Raw genomic sequence first — 23,703 nt, 5'->3', positions numbered from 1 at the left:
TCTGGTCTCTTTCTGTGTTTCTTACCAAAATTATCCCTCTTCCTATTTCACAGAGTTGACCACTCTCATGAATTTTGGGCTATTACTATGATTTCTTTACCTGTGTAACCCTATGTACAGAAGTACCCCGAAACAACATCTTGCCCAGTTTTATCTGTTTGAGACGTGTAGAGAAGTGGAATCCTAGTGTGTATATAGTGTGTATACTCACCGACACCCTGCTTCCATGACTTAGCACTGCACTCTTGAGAATCATCGAAGGTGATGGATCGAAACAAGATTTATTCATTTTCTTGGCTGCACATAATTACGCTGTACAAATATTTCACAATTTACCTGCCTTCCTCACTGGGCATTCAAGCCATTTCCAGTCATTTATTTTTACAAATAACGTTGCTACAAATATTCTCGTCTATCTTTCTTGGTGCACGCGAGCAAGGGTCTCCTCAGGACAGATGCACATAGGACTGAAATTGCTGGGATAAAGGTTTGGATATCATCAAAGTGGCTTAGATAGCTCCAACTGTTTTCCAAAGAGCTCAAACGTACACCCCCATCCCCAACAAGAGTTCCTGTTGCTCCACGTTCGATTTAATCATTTTGTTTTTGTGCATTTACATATCGCTAGATTCACATTCTCTCCAACATTTGATATTGACATTTTAAAAATTTTAGCTATCATACTGAGAATGAAGTAGTATTTCAGTCTAGTTTAACTTATTTCTGTGATGACAAAGGATACTGAACACATTTCCATGTGTTTAGTGGCCCCTCCTAGACTTTCCTTGGTGAAGTGTCTGTTCAAGACTTCTTGGCCCATTTATTACTGGAGCGTTTATCTTTGTATTAGTGATCTGTGTTCTTTATATGTTCTAGATACATTTATCAGATATGTGTATTACAAATATTTCCTCCCATTCTATGGCTCGCCTATTCATATTTTTTCTTTTTTTTTAAGATTTTATTTATTTATTTGATAGAAAGACAGCCAGCGAGAGAGGGAACACAAGCAGGGAGAGTGGGAGAGGAAGAAGCAGGCTCCCAGTGGAGGAGCCTGATGCGGGACTTGATCCCAGAATGCCAGGATCACGCCCTGAGCTGAAGGCAGAGGCTTAATGACTGCGCCACCCAGGCGCCCCGCCTACTCATATTCTTGAAAATGTTTTTTTAAGAACAGAAGGATATTTTAACTTTGTTTTGCTTTTGTGAAAGTGCAACATCTGTATTTTTTTCTCGAGCAGACAGTACTCTTTATGTTCCAAATAACTTTGTCCACTCAAAGGCCATGACAATGTCATACTATATTTTCTCCTAAAGACTTTATAATTTTAACTATTTTTTTTAAAGATTTTATTTATTTATTTGACAGAGATAGAGACAGCCAGCGAGAGAGGGAACACAGCAGGGGGAGTGGGAGAGGAAGAAGCAGGCTCATAGCAGAGGAGCCTGATGTGGGGCTTGATCCCATAACGCCAAGTTCACGCCTGAGCCGAAGGCAGACGCTTAACCGCTGTGCCACCCAGGCACCCCTAATTTTAACTTTTAAACTTACGGTCCATCTTAAATGAGTTTTCACAAATGACAGAGAAAAGCTCAAAATTATTTTGGTCCACCACCCATTTTTTTTTTCAGCAATATTCGTTGAAAAGACTTTTTTTTCTCTTACTGAATTGCTTTGGTACCTTTGTAGAAAATTAATTGACTATATATTCGTTGAAAAGACTTTTTTTTCTCTTACTGAATTGCTTTGGTACCTTTGTAGAAAATTAACTGACTATTAATTGACTTTGTAGAAAATTCCTTGACCATTTCATTGATCAATTTTCTATCCTTACTGCATTCCCTAACTACTTTGATTAGTATAGCTTATAGCCAGTATTGAAATCTTATAAGTGAAAGACTTATAGTAAATCTTGAAAGAAGTCTGTAATTTTCTTATTTTTTCAAGATAATTTTGTCTATTTAGGTACTTTATATCTCTATATAAATTTTAGAATGAACTTTTCAGTTTCTGAAAAAAAGGATTTAGGATTTTGATTGGAATTGCTTTAAATGGATACCATAATAATTTTATATAGTTTTTAAAAATATCACAAATTTAGTGGTTTAAATGAAAAAAAAATTATTATCTTACAATGCTGTAGGTCAGCAGTCTGACACAGGTCTCACTGGGTTAAAATCGGGGTGTTAGCAGCACCTCTGTTCCTTCTGGCTCTTGCGGGAAATCTGTTTCCTGCCTTCTCCAGCATCTAGTAGCAACTTCCATTCCTTGGCATGTGGCCCTTTCCTTCATCTTCAGGGGAACAATGTTGCAGGTGTCTGCTCATTTTGCATAGCCACACCCTCATTTTTGCATAGCCACACCACCCAAGAACCTGAAGCTAGGAATGTTTCTCTGCTTTTCAGGATCCACGTGATAAGATTGGGCCCACCTGGGTAATCCAGGAAAATCTCCCCATCTCAAAACCCATAAGCAATCACAGTTGCAAAGTTCTTTTGTCTTTTCTGGGAACAAACACATTGACAGATTTTGAGGTTCAGGGTGCGGACATCTCTGGGGGCCACTATTCAGCTTTCCACAGATATCTTCAAAGTATTCACTGTCAAAACACATGATTATAGCTAACTCCTCCATTTATTTGGGTTTTCTATAATTCCTCATTGCCGTGTTCCATAGTTTTCAGTGTAGAAATTTTTTGTTAGAATATTTTGTTAAGGGGCGCCTGGGTGGCACAGCGGTTAAGCATCTGCCTTCGGCTCAGGGCGTGATCCCAGCGTTCTGGGATCGAGCCCCACATCAGGCTCCTCTGCTATGAGCCTGCTTCTTCCTCTCCCACTCCTCCTGCTTGTGTTCTCTCTCTCGTTGGTTGTCTCTATCTCTGTCGAATAAATAAATAAATAAAATCTTTAAAAAAAAAAAGAATATTTTGTTAAGTATATTGTTATATATTTTAAGTTTTTAATGCCACTGTAAACAACTTGATAAATGCACTTAATGGGTCTAGTCTTTCCATTTTTTGCTGATTCCTTTGGCATTCTTATCCTCCTTTCTCCTTTCCCAACTTTGTCCTTTGTTTCTATTTCTTGCTTTATTATACTGATAAGAACGAGATTGGCTTTTCCAATCTTGGGTTTTGCTTTGTAACAAGTGCTCTGGTTCTCCCCTCATGCAAAACTTCGCATCCAGGCACACGGAGACATCTCCCCACCCACCAATGATTGTTCTGGTTGGTATTCTCATTAAAAAATTAATTAGATCTTAAATAGTCTGCTCACTGTTAGCTTTCCCAAAGCCCATTCGAAATCGGTGTTTGGTTTTGCAGAACATGGATTATATCAGTAACATTTAAATTGTGTTACAGTGCTTATATAAATAAGTTTATTTTTATTTCCAAACACAGAGTTTACTAAAGAAAGAGAGATTCTCTTGAAATCTGAAAGACTGAAAGATAAAATATATAGAGCTGATTCCCAGTACATTAAAATAGGTACAGGAAAGAGTTTTGTTTTATATTAAAGATGAGAGCGATGTGCTTGTGTTTAAACCACATGAAAGAGAAGAAAGAGAAGAAAGATGGACAGCTGGAGGGAGGGGAGGACAAAGGAAGGAAAGGAAGAAGAAAAGAAAAAAAAAAGCCAAAAATGAGTTAAGATCGCCTTTCGTTTTCCCAAATTTGAAAGAACAGTAATAAACCTAAGTGCTCTCATATCTTTGGCAAAATGTCAGACACCTAACAATTATTTTGCATTTCTAAATTCAATTCAGTATGTCCAGGCCTCCAAAGAGAAACGGATGCCATCTCTCAGCAAACCACTTCTCTCCGCAACTTCAGCTGGAACCAGGAAGCATTTCAGTAATAAAAGCAAAATGTTTCCTACATGGAAATCTTTAGCAATAAAAGCAACCCCATTTTATTTCAGGCCCATAAAAAGAGGCATTCATGTGTGGAAGGAGGATGCTTCTCTCCTTTGGGGAATTCCTTTCTTTTTTGAGAGTTTTTCCCATGTGCTTCTAATCAGAAATCGGGGAGCCATGTCACAGAACTAAGTTAAACAGGCCCGTGCGAATTCAATTACTCTCCTCCGGGACACTGGCTTTACCCTTGCGAAAGACTGTGAGGTAAACTGCTTCAAATGCGAATAGGTCGAGTGTGTAACCCACTAAGAATTCATCACCACTAGTACAACAACTTTATAATCACCAAAGGCTCCAGAGGATAAGGTGACCGTGTGTATTGGGGGTGCTGAGTGTGGAAAAGGAGACCCTGCAGGCTAATTGAAAACGTACTTAAGCTGAAATTTAAATCCACACAAGCTTCACTGGATATCTTTATTGATTCCTTGGAGAGTTGTCCTTCAGTTTGGATGAATTTAGCAAAATTAAGTCCTCGATGGTCATTTAAATTACCTCTTTAAAGAGCTGAACAATGGCAATGTTTGGACGTAGCTGATTTCTAGTTGAGACACTAGAAGAGACCGGTTCACTTAATCTAATAAGAAACTGAAGCGCTAAAGGTCCCAGAACTCACAATGTGCACGTCCTACCTCACTGTGCAAGCTCTGCATTGTAATGCGTAAATGCCTCCAACTCAGAACCCCTGAAGGATTTCAGATGTAAAATACAAAACCATCTAACGAATTGCTAATATTACCCCTGTTTGTGGCCCAACTGTGATTTCACATTAAACCCAAGAGTTCTGCCTCCATCCCTGAGAACACAGGCTCTCCAATCCCGCCAGGATCTGCGGGTCCTTCCAGAGATCCCTCCTCCTGCCCAGGTGGCAGCCTCCTTCTCCTGCATCCCCTCCTGGTCAGACTCCTTGATGACCTCTTAGGCTACCCAACAGCTGTTGCCCGTGCTGCTCACCCCTGGCTGGACTCCCTTGGCCCACACGCCGTTTCTCTGGGGTGATGGGGACAGATGTGTGAGTGTGGGGACCGTCCCTCCCACTGGCCAGCCAGCGCGCGCCTGTGGGCTTGTGGGCTCGCAGTGCAGGTGCAGCCCCAGTCGGCTGGACCGAGGGGCACCTGCCACTCTAAGGCAGACGCGGGCTCCCTGGCTGGAGAACAGAACCGCGCAGCCTGGGTCGGACCCTGTGCTGATAAAGAAAGGGCGTTGTCGCGCTCAGTGGTCACAGACTGGAGGGGAGTGCGGACACAGGAAGGTGCAGTTGAAGCCCGCTGTGACGTGGTACAGAGACACAGGGGCCACATCGGATGCATGGGGGAGCGTCCTCACCGGAATTCAGGAAGCTGGGAGAGGCAGCCACTGAAGTGGCATCTCCGTGTGGTCCTCCATGTAAGACCGAACCACGTAAAAATATCAGGAAGAGCAAAGAACACGGAAGGAGGCACATGGTGGCATCGTCCAGAAAGTGGAAGTGAGTACGGCTACCTGCGCCACCTGATGGGGGAGGCCGGGGAATGAAGCTGGAGAAGGAAGCGGAAGCCCAGGTGCACGGGGCTGGCAAACGGTGTTATGCAGTGCATGTTTCCTGTCCCCAGCAGCGCAAGGGATGTTGTGTAGAGACACTGTGATGACACCTGTGTTGACAAAGCTGACGTGTGCAGGAGTGGGGGAGGGGCAGGCGGGTGGGTGGATCTCGGGTAGGGATGCTGCCTGACCAGGTGAGGGTGGTGGCTTACTTCACAGAGCCCCACACCCTTCCCAGGTGGAAGCTCAAGGCCTTGGGGCTTTATTAGGTACTGGAAGATCAGGGAGGGGTGGGAGGAAGGGCAATGCCCAGTGTTGTGGTGAGTCAGTGACACACGGAAGGGGCAACACATTGAGGCTGAGCAAGGAGCTGACCATTCCCTTTGCACAGGAGAGCAGCTGAGGGGAGGCTGGTAGAGATCACCCACTGGGCTGTGGTCCTCAGGGGTCTGCAAGGTGAGAGGGAAACAAGAGGCAGCTTTGGGAGCCATGAGCATGCAGGGGACTGGGGGCTGCAGGGTGGACATTCCCTAAAGACATGTAGACACTGAGAAGAGAGGGAACCCGCACAGAGGGCTGAGTCTGTCAATGCTGCCGGCTCAGACGGGTGGCAGGAAAACCACAGAGTGTCTTTATGTTTTCCCAAAGCAAAGAAGAAAAAAAACAAAAAAAAACAAAAAACAAAAACCCTCTGAAGATTTCTCAATTCTTATGAACTTGGGGAAAAATGCTTTTGAGAATACAAACAACTCCTTTGAGCAGCAAGATATGTGGGTGGTGTGACACAAAATACTTTTGAAGGGAAGGGAATTTAGGTTTCAGCATTTGTAGAGTTACTTTCCTATCTCCTTTTGTAGCATGACCAATCCTATTAAAAACGCTAAAAATATGTACAAGGCCAGAATCAGATTTTATTTTATGTACGACTCATGAAAGAACTGTGAAACCAAAAGACATTGGTCACATAAATTATTCAGTTCCCAGTTTCCGACAAGAACAAGGATCTCCTTTTTCTCACTAGAAAGTTAACATATTTATAAAGGGAAGTGTTAAAATATATATGCCATCCCAGTATAAATGTCAACAAGAAAAACTGTTATAAATTATGAACTACCTTCCCCATAAAGGTATTTATATTTCTAAGGTATTTATAAGAAAGTGAAATTGCTATTAACGTCTCCAAAAATGCCATTAGTCTTTTAAAATGTTCAAAATCATTACCCATCAGGGAAATTCAAATCAAAACCACACTAAGATACCACCTTACACCAGTTAGAATGGCAAAAATTGACAAGGCAAGAAACAACAATTGTTGGAGAGGATGTGGAGAAAGGGGATCCCTCCTACATTGTTGGTGGGAATGCAAGTTGGTACAGCCACTCTGGAAAACAGTGTGGAGGTCCCTTAAAAAGTTAAAAATTGAGCTACCCCATGACCCAGCCATTGCACTACTGGGTATTTACCCCAAAGATACAGACGTAGTGAAGAGAAGGGCCATATGCACCCCAATGTTCACAGCAGCATTGTCCACAATAGCTAAATCGTGGAAGGAGCCAAGATGCCCTTCAACAGATGACTGGATTAAGAAGTTGTGGTCCATATATACAATGGAATATTACTCAGCTATCACAAAGAACAAGTTCTCAACATTTGCTACAACATGGACGGCACTGGAGGAGATAATGCTAAGTGAAATAAGTCAAGCAGAGAAAGACAATTATCATATGGTTTCTCTCATCTATGGAACATAAGAACTAGGAAGATCGGTAGGGGAAGAAAGGGATAAAGAAAGGGGGAGGTAATCAGAAGGGGGAATGAAGTGTGAGTGACTATGGACTCTGAGAAACAAACTGAGGGCTTCAGAGGGGAGGGGGGTGGGGGAATGGGATAGACCGGTGATGGGTAGTAAGGAGGGCACGTATTGCATGGTGCACTGGGTGTTATACGCAACTAATGAAACATCGAACTTTACATAAAAAAATGTAAATAATCTGGGGCGCCTGGGTGGCACAGCGGTTAAGCGTCTGCCTTCGGCTCAGGGCGTGATCCCAGCGTTCTGGGTTCGAGCCCCACATCAGGCTCCTCTGCTATGAGCCTGCTTCTTCCTCTCCCACTCCCCTGCTTGTGTTCCCTCTCTCACTGGCTGTCTCTGTCTCTGTTAAATAAATAAATAAAATCTTTAAAAAAAAAAATGTAAATAATCTTTTTAAAACAAACTTTAAAAAATTCAAACCATAGTCTAGACCCCAGTTATGACAGTTATATCAAGTACCTATTGTCTACATTGGAACATAATGTAATAAAATGTTAATTAAATTAAAAAAAATGTTAGCATTTCTAAAGCTTCTTTTTTTCTAAACTGAGATATATTTATTTATGGTAAATTTCTTCAGAGAGTTATAAATCACCCATGCATATAACTTGACGTTCAGATAAAACCTATTTCTAAATTATTATTTCCAAAATGAATACTAAATGGCATATTTACAGGTGAATAATTTTTAAATATGATTCTATATACCATATGGTATTTTCCTGACAAAATAATCGAGATACAAGTTATTCAAAATCTATTAACATAAATCTCTTAGTTGTCTTTTTAGTCTGAGACCTTAGTTGAAGAACACCATTGTGGTTTTTGTGTCGTATATTCTAACAGAAAAGCCCCCCTGCATCTCCATATTAGGGCTTTGCTTTGAGTTCTTGGTTTATGGATCTGTCCTGTCGATTCCTTTGGTTACTCTGAGGACACAGAGCACAGAGGGCAAGCAAACAGTCCTCGCTGCTCAGAGCTTACATTCTGGTGGAGACCCCACCGGATCGGGCGCAATGGAGCAAAATGGAAAAGACACATGTGATCTTCGGATCTCTCCTTGGTACTAAAATGTTTAAGGATTTAGAAAACACCGAACTGATGGCTAGTCATTTTCTAGAGAAGCGGAGGATAAAGGTGACATTCGTTTTTAAATCTGCCTCATTTGAACACTATAAATGGCCATTTCTGGAAAACTTTGTGTCGGATATCTGTCTGTACAAATCTAGCAACTGGAGCAACTGACCAGGACACACGCCAAGGGATATCCAACACACGTCTCACACATTCCCCTTCGTCATTCCCCAGAAACTCCTGAGCTATGTAAAAATCCCCCCTTTTAACAGAGGTTGACAGTTCACACTGACTGAGAACCCTGGGCCCAGACTCTGTGGAAGAAGAGTTAGTGAGCCTTGCCAGGTTCACACGGCCAGGCAGTTCAGAGCCAGGGAGCAGGCCATGTTCCTCAGAACAAAGCTGGCATCCTCACTTGGTTGAGCAGAATGAAATACAGGTGTTCGTGTAGGAAAGTGTCTGGGAAACACAAGAAAGGATAAAAAATATAGACATCATTTTTTTAAAAGATGGGGTCAAATATTTTTCAGCTGCTTTTGAAAGAATAAATGGAGCAACTGGAAAGGGTTTCTTTATTCACTGATCATTAATAAATGATGAGTGTTCGAAATACAACTGGCACACTGGAGAAGTAGTTACAAAAACATCAATCTTAATTACTCTGCATCTTGCAAAATAAACGTAGTTTTGGGTCCCATTCCCCATTAAGTTCAGAACTCTTTCTCTAGGCTGAAAACATAGATTCCGAAAACCCAAAGTTTGAAAAATTGTTCAAAGATGGCAGGTAATGGGGTGAGAGCGCTGCTATGCCTGAGTTCTTCCTGCCTTATTCATCAGCCACTCCTGCATCCTAAGACCTGTGTGTGACGGGGATCTCCAGGAAGCTGTAGGAAGGAGGTGGCCATCGTGCTGGGCTTCCATTCTGTACATCACCAAAGCACAGCAGGGATTGTGCTCGGTATCTATGTCAATCATTGTTTTTTTGTTAAATGGAGCTGTGCAAATTAAAATTATTAAAAATCTATTTTCATGGGGTGCCTGGGTGGCTGGGTCGGTTAAGTGTCTGCCTTCAGCTCCGGTCATGATCTCGGGGTCCTGGGATCAAGTCCTATGTCATGCTCCCTGCTCAGCAGGAACTCTGCTTCTCCCTTTGCCTCTGCCCTTCCCCCTACTCGCGCGAGTGACCACACATGCTTTTTCTCTCTAAAATAAATAAATAAAGCCTTGTAAGAAAATCTACCTTCATTACTACAACCAAACTCCAATTTTTTTAAACCACATAGCCAACCTGTTTCATTAGGTTAATATATTCATTAGTCTTGTGTCATGGTTCTATAAAATAGGTCTCTTTACATGATACAAATTTTATCAGACTCTGATCCTGTTTTTTAACACTTGTCCTATAATAAAGCTTAACTGCAGGCACTTTAAAAATGTAGTTTCTTGGGTAGACCTTCCCATTTCTGCAGGGTAGTATTTCCTGTGGACCCCTGAACGGTCAATTCCTTATCTGCATACAGAACTCTTGGCCTCTAACGAGGCAGGCACACTACTGAGAAAAGGATCAGAAGCTCTATCTGATCACCTGAGGGATGTAATTTCTGAAAGCCATTCCTTCTTGCTGCCTTAATCGTACAGCTTTCAAGAAGTGGAACAGAAATGTCTAGATGTTCTTTCAAAATGTGAGTCAGGAAGAACCAGTCACATTGAGACACGTTCCACATGCAGAATCAAAGATCCCAGTAGACGCTTTACAATGGAAGTTTTATAAACCCATCTTCGTTTCTCTTCTGCCCGCAGATGGGTTTCATGTGAAAATAATCATAAATTAACTTCCTTTCATCACTCTCTATTAAGCTTCAGGAGGCTTTCAGAAGTCAGTAATTCTTTTGAAACAGAGCAGTTGTTGTAAAACACACCAACTCAGACTGGTTCTTTCTGATCCTCCCTGCTAATTACCATAAACCCAAGAAGAACTCTGAAGAGGGAAGGAGGAAGGTAAACTGGCTCAAGACCTGCAGAAGGGAGGAACCCCAGGCAGGAACCCCACCCAATCGAAGGCTAGCCCAGACCCGGTGTTTCCCAGCCCAACTGAGGGACAGAAAACGGCCTGGGTGGAGGCGTCCCTCCCACATTCCAGCTGTGTCCCTCGGACAACATCAGATGAGTCCAGCACCATGCTCCGCTAACACCTAGGGCCAGGCAATCACCCTTCTTCCACTGAGCTGAGACTCCTCTCCCTGATGAGAGGCAAGGGCAGCTGGGAGGCAGCACCTGCAAGAGGGAGCCTACCCCAACAGGCCCCCAGCCCTGAAAGTCATTTGTCCCTGTGGAGATCCTCCCTACCTCACCCTGAGACATGGGGTAGTCTGGCTTGGGAAAACTACTTACATGTCTTTGGGGACACTAGAAGAAGCAGTGAGGACCCTGGGGGCACAGGATAGGCCAAATGGACCAAAACGACATCTCAAAGGGTCTGAAAATTAAACTGTTAGCGGAACCACAACCCATTGGAGTACCAAGCCCTGCATATCAAATGTTAATAGGCTGACTAAAATAGAAGATTTATACAGGACCAAGATTCTCCTAACATAATAGCTGAAGTCTCCAAAATGCAATTAAAAATCACTTGTCATACCAAGATAAGGAAATCACAACTTGAATGAGAAAAGATGGTGAACTGACAACAAGATGAATCATGCTGGAACCACCTGATGATGAGGGTAAAGCAGCTCTCATAAGAACGCTTCAACAAGCAACTACAAATCGTCTTGAAACAAATGAAAAAATAGGAAATCCCATCAAATGGAAGTTACAATAAAAACCAAATGGAAATCACAGAACCAAAAAATACAATAACAAATTAAATACACTGACTCATACCAAATATTTCATTTGACCTGCAACCAAATAAAACAAAAACCACGCACTGGCTTCTGATAAAAATTATTTAAATGTCTAATAACAGCAATAGTGACATATGTAGTCCAAGGCATGTCTTTTTTTTTTAAGAATTTATTTATTTGAGACAGAGAGAGGGAGAGAGTGAGCATAAGCAAGAGAAGGGACAGATGTAGAGGGAGAAGCAGACACCCCACTGAGCAGGAAGCCGGACTTGGGGTGCAATCCTAGGATCCCAGGATCATGACCTGAGCCAAAGGCAGACACTTAACCAACTGAGCCGCACAGGCACCCCCCCAAACCCCGGGGCACATCTTTAAAAAACTTTGTTAAATCTAGTCCTATTCACCCAGAGTATGTTATCTTATGGAAGTGGTTAAAGGGAACCAATTTGGCATTCTTTGAAATGAACCCAATCTGAAATCTAAAAAGTCCAATCAGAAAAAGAGAAAAAAATGGGTAAAATGATAGCCTTAATTCACTGAGTTGTAGTAAGTAGCATTCTGTCACATTTCACCAAGCTCTCACTCCCTTGCAGATTTGGCTCCTTCCAGAGGGAGCCCTGACTATAAGGAGCACGTTCTGATAATTCACTGACCACCATTTCTCCAGCACAGGGCAACAGGTTGTACTTGAGGAGGCTGCACCTGCTTCTGTGTTTGCTTCTCTACTTCTTACTAACGACAAAACCTCTCACCCACCGTCTTCCAGGGTGCTGGAAATGCAACCTCGATGTGCTTGTGGGGTACTGAGATCATTGATCCCACAATACCCTTGCGATCTACTGGAGGAACTAGGGGCCCCGGGGACTATGACTTCAGCTACCTACAGCCTCCTCCCCTTATCCCACCCATTTACTTACACAAACATTTACTTGCTAAACGCAGAGCTTGGGGTACTTAATAAAGAGACTGTTAGAAATATTTATTGAACAAATGAATCTTTTCATGAAGGAAATGTCAAAGCGAATAATGTTTTATTATGTTGAAAGACTTTCCCTAAGCAATGTGCTTTTACTAAAATGCGTGAAATGCAAATAGTTTCAATTATTTCAACAACAGCAGTACTCAGATTTTATGATGGATATTTTGCAAACCAGTTAGTACCTAAGAGACTTAACTTACTCTGAACTTAAGGAGCATGATTGTTACCCCAGGCTAATGTTTAAGAATCAACAAGTTTAACCTAAATCTCCATATTTACGCAACAATGAATTCTCTTCCAAAACAGAACTACTCGGGCTTTCTCCAACACAAAATATTATTTTATTATGAATACTGCTGTCATATTCACCCACATAAAATCATTTAAAAGTCATTTTACTTCTTCTTGATGATATAATGGTACCTGGTGAGACAGTATCTGTGCGATACTAACTCAAGTTGTATTAGCTATGACGAAAAATCAATTCAGAGAAAAAAAAATCTGCTATTCATTCTTCATTCGTTAAGGGGAAATATAATTTATAGTGAAAAACTAAAACGTAAGTGGAATTCTGCTTTACTTCTACTAACTATAGAGAACAAATAGAATTATCAATTATTCATGAAATTATAAGCCATTATAAGGACTACGTAATGTTAAGAAAATAATAAGCCCATTCTATGAAAAATGTTTCTGATTCTGTCTTATTTCTCCTACGATTTTGACTAAGATATGAAGAATCCCGAGGACTGTGTGTTTTATGTATCCTTTCAAAAGACAATGTTTTCTTTCAACCATAAAAATATTTGTTTACGAATAGGGTGCCATTAAAAGTCAAATTTCATCCTGCCTAGTACACAATTTGAAATTAAAAAATTAAGTATGAAATGATGCATTAATTATAGAATGACTTTTAAAATAATTTAGGAGATCACTTTACCTGGCCATACTTTGCTGCCAAATGGAGTGGGGTCCAGTATTGATTATCTGCTATATTCAGGTCCCCGCCATGTTCCAGGAGAAGAGACACCACCTCCTTGTACCCACTCGCACACGCCATATGTAACTGCAGGGAAGAAATATTTTGTTATATAACTTAAGAAAAAAGCAGTGACATCAAAACCATTTATTCAGCGCTTTAAAGACAGCTAATAAAATATCAAGCCTAAAATACCTTTAAAAAAAGAACATACATGCAGCTTTATTTATTTGATATAAGTGGACATCATCCTTCTATGAACAAAGGCTTATGGCTTAAGTATTATTTTTCTTCTGACCCTGAAACTGTGCACTTTTTCATATAATTCCCATTCCCCTCTTTAGTGTCCTTTTACCATAATCTTTTAAATACAAAATGCAGTAATTGAATGCTTTACCACTTCTTGCCCAAAAGTCAAACATGTGGTGACTGGTTCTGAAATTCTAGCCCTGTACTTGGAGCAACCAGAGGAGATTCGAGGACACATATGACAACAGGAAATGTGACCATCTTGATGCTTAGGAATAGGAAAAAGGGGCAGCCACACTGGAAAGGGTGAGTTAGTCCTGACAGACCTTAAAATGATTATGTAGCTCTCATTTCAACATGCTCCCAGTTTAGTCCATGGATGCAATCTGAGGTTTAGGACTGAGGACTCAGGAGCTACGATGAGGGGATCGGGGTTTGGAGAACGATTCAGACTTTTCAGTTGGGGTAATTCCTGTTTCCAGTGCAGCAGCTTTGATTTGTAAGTAAACTATCATCACGCCCAATTTAAATTAGGTTATTAAGTAACTACATGATTGAATTCATGAGCATAATAAGAAATTATAAGGAAGGAAAAAGAAAAAGAATATAAAAGTAGTAAAACCAATGATTCCTTCTTGGTCTTGGAGCACGGAATTTTGTAGCTTTCTGTCTGTTTTTATTACAAAGATGAAATCACAATAAAGTCAAAGGACTTATTAAATACACATACATATATATTAATAAAATTCAGCAAAAACATTTGCTTTTCTGTCTTTGGACTTAATTATGCTCTTTAATGCACAGCGTGTACTTACATGCTTATTTCCCATACTTAACGACACCAAAGGAACACATACATTTATTCGTTTTAAGGCATAAACTTTAAGAGATTAAGTTTCACATCAATCTTCCCATACTTTGTTATACTTAGAATTCACCACATTGATATTCTAGCAAACAGTCCCAAGAATAAAATATTCACAAGTATTTTAGAGAAATACAATTTTATATACTTGTTCTCTTGGAAAACCAATCTTTCACCTGCTCCTAAATTTATTCTACGTTACTTGAATAATCAGTTGATTCGAAGTTACTCTGAACTGTGAGCATGAACATCGGGATATGAGAAGGATTTTCCACTTTTAATATAAAACTACACCAAGAACTGCCCATTTGCTGCTTAGCACCTGATACTAACAAGTCAAGTTCACTTGGTGAACTCCTTAATGAGTAGATTCGCTTTCCACGGGGCAAAAACAGGGTTCTCCCATTTCAAACTCAGCCCTGCTCCCAGCCTGCCATCTCAGGCACTGCTCTCAAGGAAAATACTAGAAGGAAAGTCTTGGCTCACTTGGTAGAAAAACTATCCAAAGCATGAGTTCTCAGTGACATCTCTGGAGGCAGACAAATTTAATCCGAGGCAATCTCAAAACGAAGGCAAAAACCCCTGCCTTTATGTATTTCCACTTACAAGAGATAACAGAATTTTAAAAATTCATCATAGTAAAATATTAAGAGCTTAGAGCCTTTACCTTGATGATCCCAGCAACCAACTTCTGAATCCATAAGCAAGACTTCAGATTCCCCAGGGGACTGTTCTCATCACTAAGTCAGAGCTTAAAAATGTCTATTTTCTGACGTGGAAGTTATACCCATCCTTGTCCTGACTACTGCTGCCAGAGGAGGGTGCCAAGATGGGAAAGTGTTTACCACTGTGCTGTCTTAGAAGACTCCTCTCCTGCTATTTTATGGCGTCTTAGGAGAAACACAAAGGCGGCTGCTGTTTCTATAAACGAGTAGCAGCAGCTTCTTAGAAGGACGACTGCAAAAGAACGGTCCCGGGAAATACAGCAGGTTGGAAATCACCGATTCAGGTACAAGGCAGGTCAAGGTCTCAGAGCCGCTTCACAAACGCTGCCCATAAAAATTATCCATTGTTCCTTCTAGTCTGTTCGGCCTGTGATGCCAACAGCTGCATCCTGATGTTGCAGAGGCAAAAGCTGGGGATGAGTTAATTTAGGCCACTGGCCCAGGGGAGCCTGGCCCCTGTGGGCTGAAGCCACGTTCTTTGCATCCACCAGCACGGCGGGTCTGAAACAGCAAGGCGGAGTGGGCACCCGAGTCGTCCAGGCCACCGGGTAACAATCACAACATTGGCACTCCTGTAAACCACCCCTTCCCCAGCATTCTTATCTTATATTAAAACGTTTGTCTCTGAAAGGTGCCCACCACTTACACACGTGCGTCAGCCTTGCCCCGGCCCACCACCCGCGGAGGCACAGCCCCGTGTAGCCTCCTCATACAGATCAAAACCATCACTGGGTCCTGCGACCTTAAGATATGAAGACACACAAGAGTCTTGGACCCCAGTTAGAAGTCTTCAGTAGTGCGATTGTCTCTGGATCAGCCTCGTCCTCACTCAGGCGGTATGCGAGGCTGGGGTCGAGACAGAGAGAATGATAAACCAACAAAGTCACCCCCGTGAAGTGACGGAGCCCAGCCTGAGAACTGTCACCTCTTCACCACGGTGTTCTTCCTCTAACGGACTATTTCAGGACAGCACGGCACACAGTCCCGGGGGGCAATTAGCATCCACCTGACCGATTATAGGCATTTGCCGTATTTTTTATTGTATAGAAGATTGCGTGGTTGATAATCACTGTATTTGTCTCTCTGATTATTTCCTCCTGACACATTCCCAAAAACACAACTGCGATTCTACAATAACGAACTTTTTTTCAATGTATTCACATACACTGAGTTGCGCAATGTTGGTGCAATTCCCACCCCATCCAGCGGTGGGCGGAGGGACTGTTCTCATAGACCCTTAACTTCTGGTCTTCGCTACTATGTATTTCTAAAATGGCTATAAATAAATTCAATGTACTTAATTCCTAAAAATGGGTCTCTTCTAATATATTTGTAGGGTAGTTGTTATTTTCTTTTGTCTATTGACTCTATTGTTCTTCTACCGAGAGATAGTGATCTTTTTCATTCATTTCTATGAATGTTGCGTATTTTAAACACTTTGAAAGACCTGTTGCAAACATCACTCCTGGTTTATTATCTGCCTCTTAATTTTGCTCATTATTTGATGCACAAATGTTCATTTTAATTTTTGTCCTAGTCCATGATCTCAGTATTTCCCTTTGTGCCTTCTCCCCCTATGTGTATATTGGAAGAGCTTTCGCCACCCAGAATTAACTCCTTTTTATTGTAACATGGAAACTGGGGGTTCATTGTGAAGTCACTTACTTAGTCTTCTATATGTGAATCTCATTTTTAAAAAGAATCTGTGTGTGAAATTTAAAATATATTCCCACTGGATGTGGTCTTATTTAAGGTCTGTAACCCCTGCCACTCTAAAGCTGGATGGTCACTCTGAGGCTAATGGCAAATTTAGATGAAATTATGTTAGGAGTAAATGAAAATCAATCTTGAGGAATAGCTATTCAGACACCTATAGGAATTAGTCCCGATTTGAACCAATAACTTCAAATTTTCTCCAATTCTAGTTTTCTATCAGAATATTAACAGAAAATGTTTCCTATCATAGGTCTGACTGAGTATGAAGATAATACATATCACATCTCGAAGTGAGACCACATAGACATTTGAAAATAGTTATCCAAAAACTGCCTAAATCACTTTTTTTTAAATGTTTTATCTCTACACCCACACCCAATGTGGGGCTCGAACTTACAACCCCGAGATCAGGAGTCATGTGTTCTACTGACTGAGCCAGACAAGTGCCCCAGCCTAGATTACTTTTTTTTTTTTTTTTAGATTTTTTATTTATTTATTTGACAGAGACAGAGATAGCCAGGGAGAGAGGGAACACAAGCAGGGGGAGTGGGAGAGGAAGAAGCAGGCTCCCAGCAGAGGAGCCCAATATGGGGCTCGATCCCAGGACCATGGGATCACACCCTGAGCCAAAGGCAGATGCTTAAGGACTGAGCCACACAGGCACCCCCAGCCTAGATTACTTTTGACCTCTACCTCTAGACTGAGGGCATAATAGGTCCAAATGAGAGATAAACTGGGACTGAACAAATGGGAAATTTTTGTGTGGTTGTGGGGCCTGGGTTCCTCCCTAATTCAAGTCAGAAGAGCTTGGCTTCAGTGGCCACCGACAGAAGCTAGGTGTCCTCGAGAGTTGGGCAGAGTCACCGTTACTGGTTTTGATTCCTGACTAGGAAAAGTAAAGGGCAATAGACAGTCTGGCTCTCTGCTTTCATGGGTGGGGAAGGCAAGTCACGGGCACACTGGCATCCGCCCGCACTCATGAGTTCGCAGGGGCAGAGACAAACATGGGGAGGTTTTTCTGGGGACAAGCCATGTTCGTGTTCAGTTCTGTTTCGGGGGGATCCCTGAGGAGCAAGCACGGCTCAGCAGAGCCAGGCTGGGGTACCCCGGATCTCCCCAGAGCAGAGGCAGGTGTGAAGGACCCCCTGGAGATTCCCAGTGATGGGGGTGAGGAGGAGGTGTCTGAGGAACCCCGCATCCTCACAAGGGAAGGGGTCAGCTTCTCACCTGGAGAGCAGGACATCCTCTCAAGGAAGTTCAAGTCAAAGCCTTCCAGCTCCCATTGTGTCTCCTCCTGCCCGTCTGTCTCCCCCCTCCTCTCCCGCCACATCAGTGACACGGAAGAGGAGGCAGTGGGGGGGAGGGGAAACAGATGACCGAGGCCACCCTCCCTTCCACGGACTCCCTAGCCTGATACGACACTACGCCACCAGCAAGTTCAAGATTTCACTGAGATCAGGGTCCTCAGCCCCCGAGCCCACCAGCCCCTGCAGGATGGATGGAGAGATTCGGGGCATTTGTAAACTTGGGTGGGAAAATGGTTACTTTTATTTCTTTTTTTAACCCCAAATGAAATTTAGCCAATTCTTTGATGGTGAACCTAGGCTACACACCTACGATGCTATCATCGAAAGAATTATGTTCCTATCACATTGTTGTCATAGCAGATATCTCCAAATATCCCCCATAATCAAATATACTCTAAACTCATGGTAATGATTACTTCCGTTACTCAGTGCCTTCATAAAGAGGCACATGCAGTACCTACCACAAATTTCATTTTAATATTAGGATTATAATGTTTCCTTACAACTGGCTTTCTTTGTAATTCTAGGCACCATTTTATTACATTAAAAACACAATTTTGACAAGGCGTCCATGGCTACACCCGAGGATTAGAGGGTAATATGGCATAAAAAAGATGAGTGAACCCTGACTTCACGCAAGCTGGGACTTTACATGGTTATATAGGACCAGGCATTCTCATCTCTAAACTGAGGCTATGCGTTGTGATATAAAGGAACCATAAAATGGCCAGAGAGCTGATGGCATTGGCGAAGTCTCCATCCAAAGTAAGTAATGAACCAGTGCTACTGAACTATCAAAGGGAGACAAAAACAAAATCGCTTGATGTTTGCATCTCATGAATAATTCTTTTCCAACAAACCAAGTAAATGTGTCCCAAGGCCAGACGTTATATATCAAATTCTGTGACAAAAGAGTAAAGAACCGGCATCTTTATAATGGATCTGAAAGTCATTACGGTCAAATTTTCAAAGAGCATCTATGCGCTGGAACTCAGGAACACATTTCCATATGCTCTGTAGCGGCTTTTTTTTTTTTTTTTGGAATTGTATCCTTTTTTGAGGCTTTGTTTTCGTCTAAGAAGACTATCTGTGTAAACCAAGAGATCTTTTTAAAAGAGCTACATTATGTTTGGTTATTTTATTTTGCATATTCTAACAGAGGAAAAGAAGGTAACATACTGGAAGTGTAGTAGCATTGAGCCTTTTGTTGATAGCTTTATCTTTTTTGCACAATTTAACAGTGTGGGAAATGATGCCTAATTTTAAACCACAACTGGCATCCCAACTCAGGAGATCCGTGGACGAGTGTCTTCTCAGTGTTCCTACCAACAACAGACAGGAACGCACGATCCAGAGGCCAGCTCACGGTGGCAGTCATTAACCTGGCAGACTTACCAACTCAGACATAAGAATCGACCCAAAACGCCACTTGCTAAATGCCATGCTCTTCAAGGGACAACTTCCTAGCCTTCCGATCACTGTTACTTCCCTTATAAAAAGCTCAGAGATGATCATATAGTTATTACACAACAATTACTTGCAATGTTTATGATCTCTGCTCGTCAGAAAAAACGTCACAAAGAATGTCACAACTGAAGATGATTGAACACGATAGCGATTTATTGCTCTGTATTGATTCAACAGCTTCGCTACTGAAGTGGGTAGGTCCTTTTGTTCAGTGGGATTTGAAACACTCACGCTATTCTTATTCAGCGGTGATTTTTTAAAAAAGAAATATAAAGCGTAATGTCTTCTGCCAAACAGAGAAACAAAGATCTATTGGGTTGCTAGGCTAGGCATTAGTGCATTCCATGTGTTCAAAGAAACGTTACCCACTCCAGTCTGGATTTCGAGCCCCCCACTTCACTGAAACTGCTCTCGCTGAAAAGACCAACGACCTCCATGTTACTAAGTCCAATGGCCAATTCACCATCTCCAGTCACTTGACCTCTCAGTGGTATCTGACAGTCCACCTCTTCCTCACCCTCCTCCTCCTCCTTGTCACACTTCCTTCTCTTGGCTCCTGAGACATCTCATCCTTCTGGTTTTCCTCCTACCTTGGGAGTTCCTCCCTCCAGTCTCATTTCTGGATCGTTGTCTTCTTTGTAGGCTCCATGGATTGTCTCAAATTCTCTTTCCTTCTGTATCAAATCTGTGATATCATCCAAGGTCAAGGCTTTCAATGTCATGTATATGCTAGTGTTCCCAAACTTGAGTGTGCAGCCCAGGCAGCTCCTGGATTCCAGACTCCAGTATCCAACCACAAACTCAACATCTCCATGAAGTTGGCTCATGTTTCCCAAACTGTCCCTGCTCTCAGCCTTCTCTTCTCATTGGATGTCAATTCCATCACTCTAGTTGTTCAAGCTAAAAGTACTTGGAGTCATTCTGAATCATCCTTTCTCTCCCACCACTTGGCCATCAGGAAGTCCCAGGGATCTTCTTTCCACGCAGATGGAAGTTAGTCACTTCCCACCCCCTCAGCTTCCTGCAGCTTCATCTGAGCCACACCGCCAACTTCTTGGTTACTAGAAAAGCCTCTTACCTGAACTCTCAGCTTCAGCCTGCCCTTTGACAGTCTATCCTTAACAGAGCTGTCAAAGCAAGTGATGGTTTTAGAACTAAAGTAGGACTGTGTCTCACTCTCTTTCAGAGCCCTCCAATGTGTTCCCATCACACTCAGAGTAACTACAAAGTCTTCACACACGTGCACAGATCCTGCGTGATCTGGGCCAGCTATCTCCCTCCTTTCCTTTATTCTTCTTAGCCTCACAGGCCTCTGTGCTGTTTCGAAATCACAACACACCCACCCCTGCCTCAGGGCCTTTGCACCTACCACTGTTCAGCCTGGAATGCTCTTATGCACACCTGCGGTGTGTGCAGACCTCTCCCAGATCATTACTCAAAATTCCTTGTCAGTGAGACCTTAACCTGTGTGCCTCCAAATTGCCAACAACACACCCAGCACTGCCCTGTCTTGTTTTTTATTTTCTCCTTTGTGTTTATCATTATTAATATGCTATCTATTTAGCTCATTTATATTGTATATTATGTATCTTCCCCAATGAAATGTAAGCCCCACAACAAAAAGACTTTTGTGGTTTTATTCATTATTACTTTGTTCACAGGATGTGGTTAATTAATACTTCCTCAATAGATTGGAATATTTTTCCATTTGAATGTGTGATTTTTCAAAAAATTCTAAACACTTTGTTTTCTTTGCTTATAACTTGGCATCATGTTTTTTGATAGTCTTTTGAAATTTATATTCCAAAGTCCAAAATCAGTATCTAGGAAGATTATTCTATCCAGAGGTCTCAAGGTGCTTAATTTGCATTTAATAAATCTAAAATTGTATCAGGTCTCACACCACTTTTATCCATTTAGACAAGTCACTTCTCTCATCACTGTATTCAACCTCACGCCTTATTTTTTCCATGGTAGAAATTGAATCACTGGTTCCAGACACTTCTATGCATCCCATGTTTCAAGAGTCATACTCCCGTCTGCTAGTTTAATTTCTCTCAATTTTTTCCCTGAGCCTCAATACATTTATAGTCCCACCGCAATTAACTAACTTCAACACCAGCATGCCCAGTTCAAATACGTTTTATGGGTCAATAGTCCAAATGTTTCTTATCTTCATGATGAGACATTACGCTTATATTAGAATTAATCCAATTTAACTGTACTGTTTTTACATTACTGCAACTGTGCCTGATAGCTATAAAAAAAAGTAATGACGTGATTTTGCTTGGATTTAGAAACTCATTCACCAGAGCAACCCATAATTTGTTTTCCTTAAAATTAAAATGAGAACATTCTCCTATAAGTTCCATTTCTAACATCAGACTGCCAAAGTAATGCACAAAAATTATTCTAAGTGTTTAAACATACATGGAAGGAAGAAAATATATCAACCTAGAAGCCCTGGTTTTCTCTGAGCAGTGACATACACGATCTCTGTTTTCCTCTTTGCATACTTAGGTGTTTTCAAGATTTTTACAATAAATATGTAGTACTTTTACAATCAGAAGAGACATTTTTACAAGTTAATTGTATCTAATTCTGTGCAGTAGAAATCAACCGAAATTCTCTATTTAAGCAACTTACCAGAGTTACTCCTTCGTCATTTTTCTCGTCGACATTTCCACCACCTGATAAGAAGTGTTTGACATCCGTTAGCATGCTCAACGGTCTCTGGAGCTTCATCTGGCGCAGCGAGGTCAGATCCACTCCTACGGGAAAAACAGCCTTTCAAACAGAAGGTAGAGATGCTTTTCAGCTGCTGGGGGGTCAACTCTCAGTTTTATCTTACTGTTCCTTCAACGCGTTCCACTTTGAAGCCCCTCTTCCACTTTGAATTCTCATTCAAAGTCTGTATAATTGTTTTTCTCGGCATGCATTCTATTTTCAGCTAGGATACAGTCTTGAATAATTTTCCTCTTATTATATCCCAAAGATGTGATATGATGCCTTACCAATGGGAGGCTCTCATTGCATCTCTGTTTTAGTATATAAATCACCAAGGGGAACTGCCCAAAGTATTTTAAATTGTTTGAACTGAACTGAAGTGAGCTAAAAAATAGAGTTTTTGTTCTCTAGCATTTCCTGGCCAAAAGAGTGGCTTCCAAAAGCAATTGTGGTATCCTGGAACAGAAAACTGCATCTGGTGGGAAAACTGGAAAAGTCTGAATAAATCTATAGTTTGGCGAATAGTATTGTAGCCATGCTAACTCGTAGCTTGGATCAACACAGCGAGGCTGTGGAAATTGTTGATGTGGGGGAACTGGGTGAAGGGTGCATGGGAACCCCCTGTGCTATTTTCACAACGTTCCCATCTATCACAAAAGCTTTCAAACCATATTTAAAGAGATGCTCCAATCAAGCATTTCACGACGATTCGACAATTAGTGTTAATAAAGAGGAATTATTAGCGTTAATAAAGTGGAATCAGCTAAAACGGAGTGAGGAACCGGCTGTCGGACTTGACCACGGAGAGCTCAGGTCTGCTCGCTGCCCGTCCCTACCTCTGCACAGCCCTTATTTTAACCTGAGCCTTCATGATCGCGAATCTCCACGGTAGCTCATACTTTCCCATTTATGCATCCCGTTCCCTGCACTGGTCCCTGGACCTAACAGGTGTTTACTGAGGGGAAATAATCCACCCTATCCTCAGGGAAAGTCATGAGGACAATGATGATGATGACGATGATGATGATGACGGTGTTTAACATCTGCCTCTGAGGGAGCAGCTGCTATGAACCAGCCGCTCTTCTGAGCACTCACGCTCTCTCCCCCTCCCATCTGACTGAGTCCTCGCAGCAAACGCGGAGGTGGGAGGGACGCAGGGGACCAGAGCACCACCGCCACCCACCCACCCACGGGAGCAGGCCCCCTGGTCAAGGCCGTCTGCGGCTGACCTCCCCTGGGCAACTGTGGGAAAGGAACTTAACCTGTCTGAGCTTGCATGTCCACAGTCACTCGGTCGCTCAAAGGAGCGAAGCCACAGGCACTGTTTAGAGGATCTGTCCACGGGGCAGAGAGCATCGGCCTGTCGCACACCTGCCTTCATTTTCCCCTCAGAGCCCAGCACCTCCGTCTCCTGGCACAAAACTCTTCCAGAGCCTGGCTGAACATTGCATGGCCTCAGGGGTCAGGCTGCCTGGGTTTTAGTGCTGTGTTTTGTACCTACTTCTAGTGCCAATGGGAGAAG

General features: G+C 42.1%; 1 protein-coding gene across 1 annotated transcript in view; it reads right to left on the bottom strand.

Moving 5' to 3' along the window:
* The window catches only part of MYO16 (myosin XVI), a 434,741-nt gene that overhangs the window by 318,712 nt on the left and 92,326 nt on the right, over positions 1–23,703 (bottom strand). The window contains exons 5-6 of the mRNA XM_040624514.1: positions 22,101–22,225; positions 13,087–13,212 (exon numbers count right to left, since the gene is read on the bottom strand). Coding sequence (XP_040480448.1) covers positions 13,087–13,212; positions 22,101–22,225 — 251 coding nt within the window. The remainder of the gene's footprint in view (positions 1–13,086; positions 13,213–22,100; positions 22,226–23,703) is intronic.

This window comes from Ursus maritimus, unplaced genomic scaffold (assembly GCF_017311325.1).
Source record: "Ursus maritimus isolate PB19 unplaced genomic scaffold, ASM1731132v1 scaffold_10, whole genome shotgun sequence".
Classification (NCBI taxonomy): Eukaryota; Metazoa; Chordata; class Mammalia; order Carnivora; family Ursidae; genus Ursus; species Ursus maritimus.
This window is presented reverse-complemented; position numbering and strand designations above follow the sequence as displayed.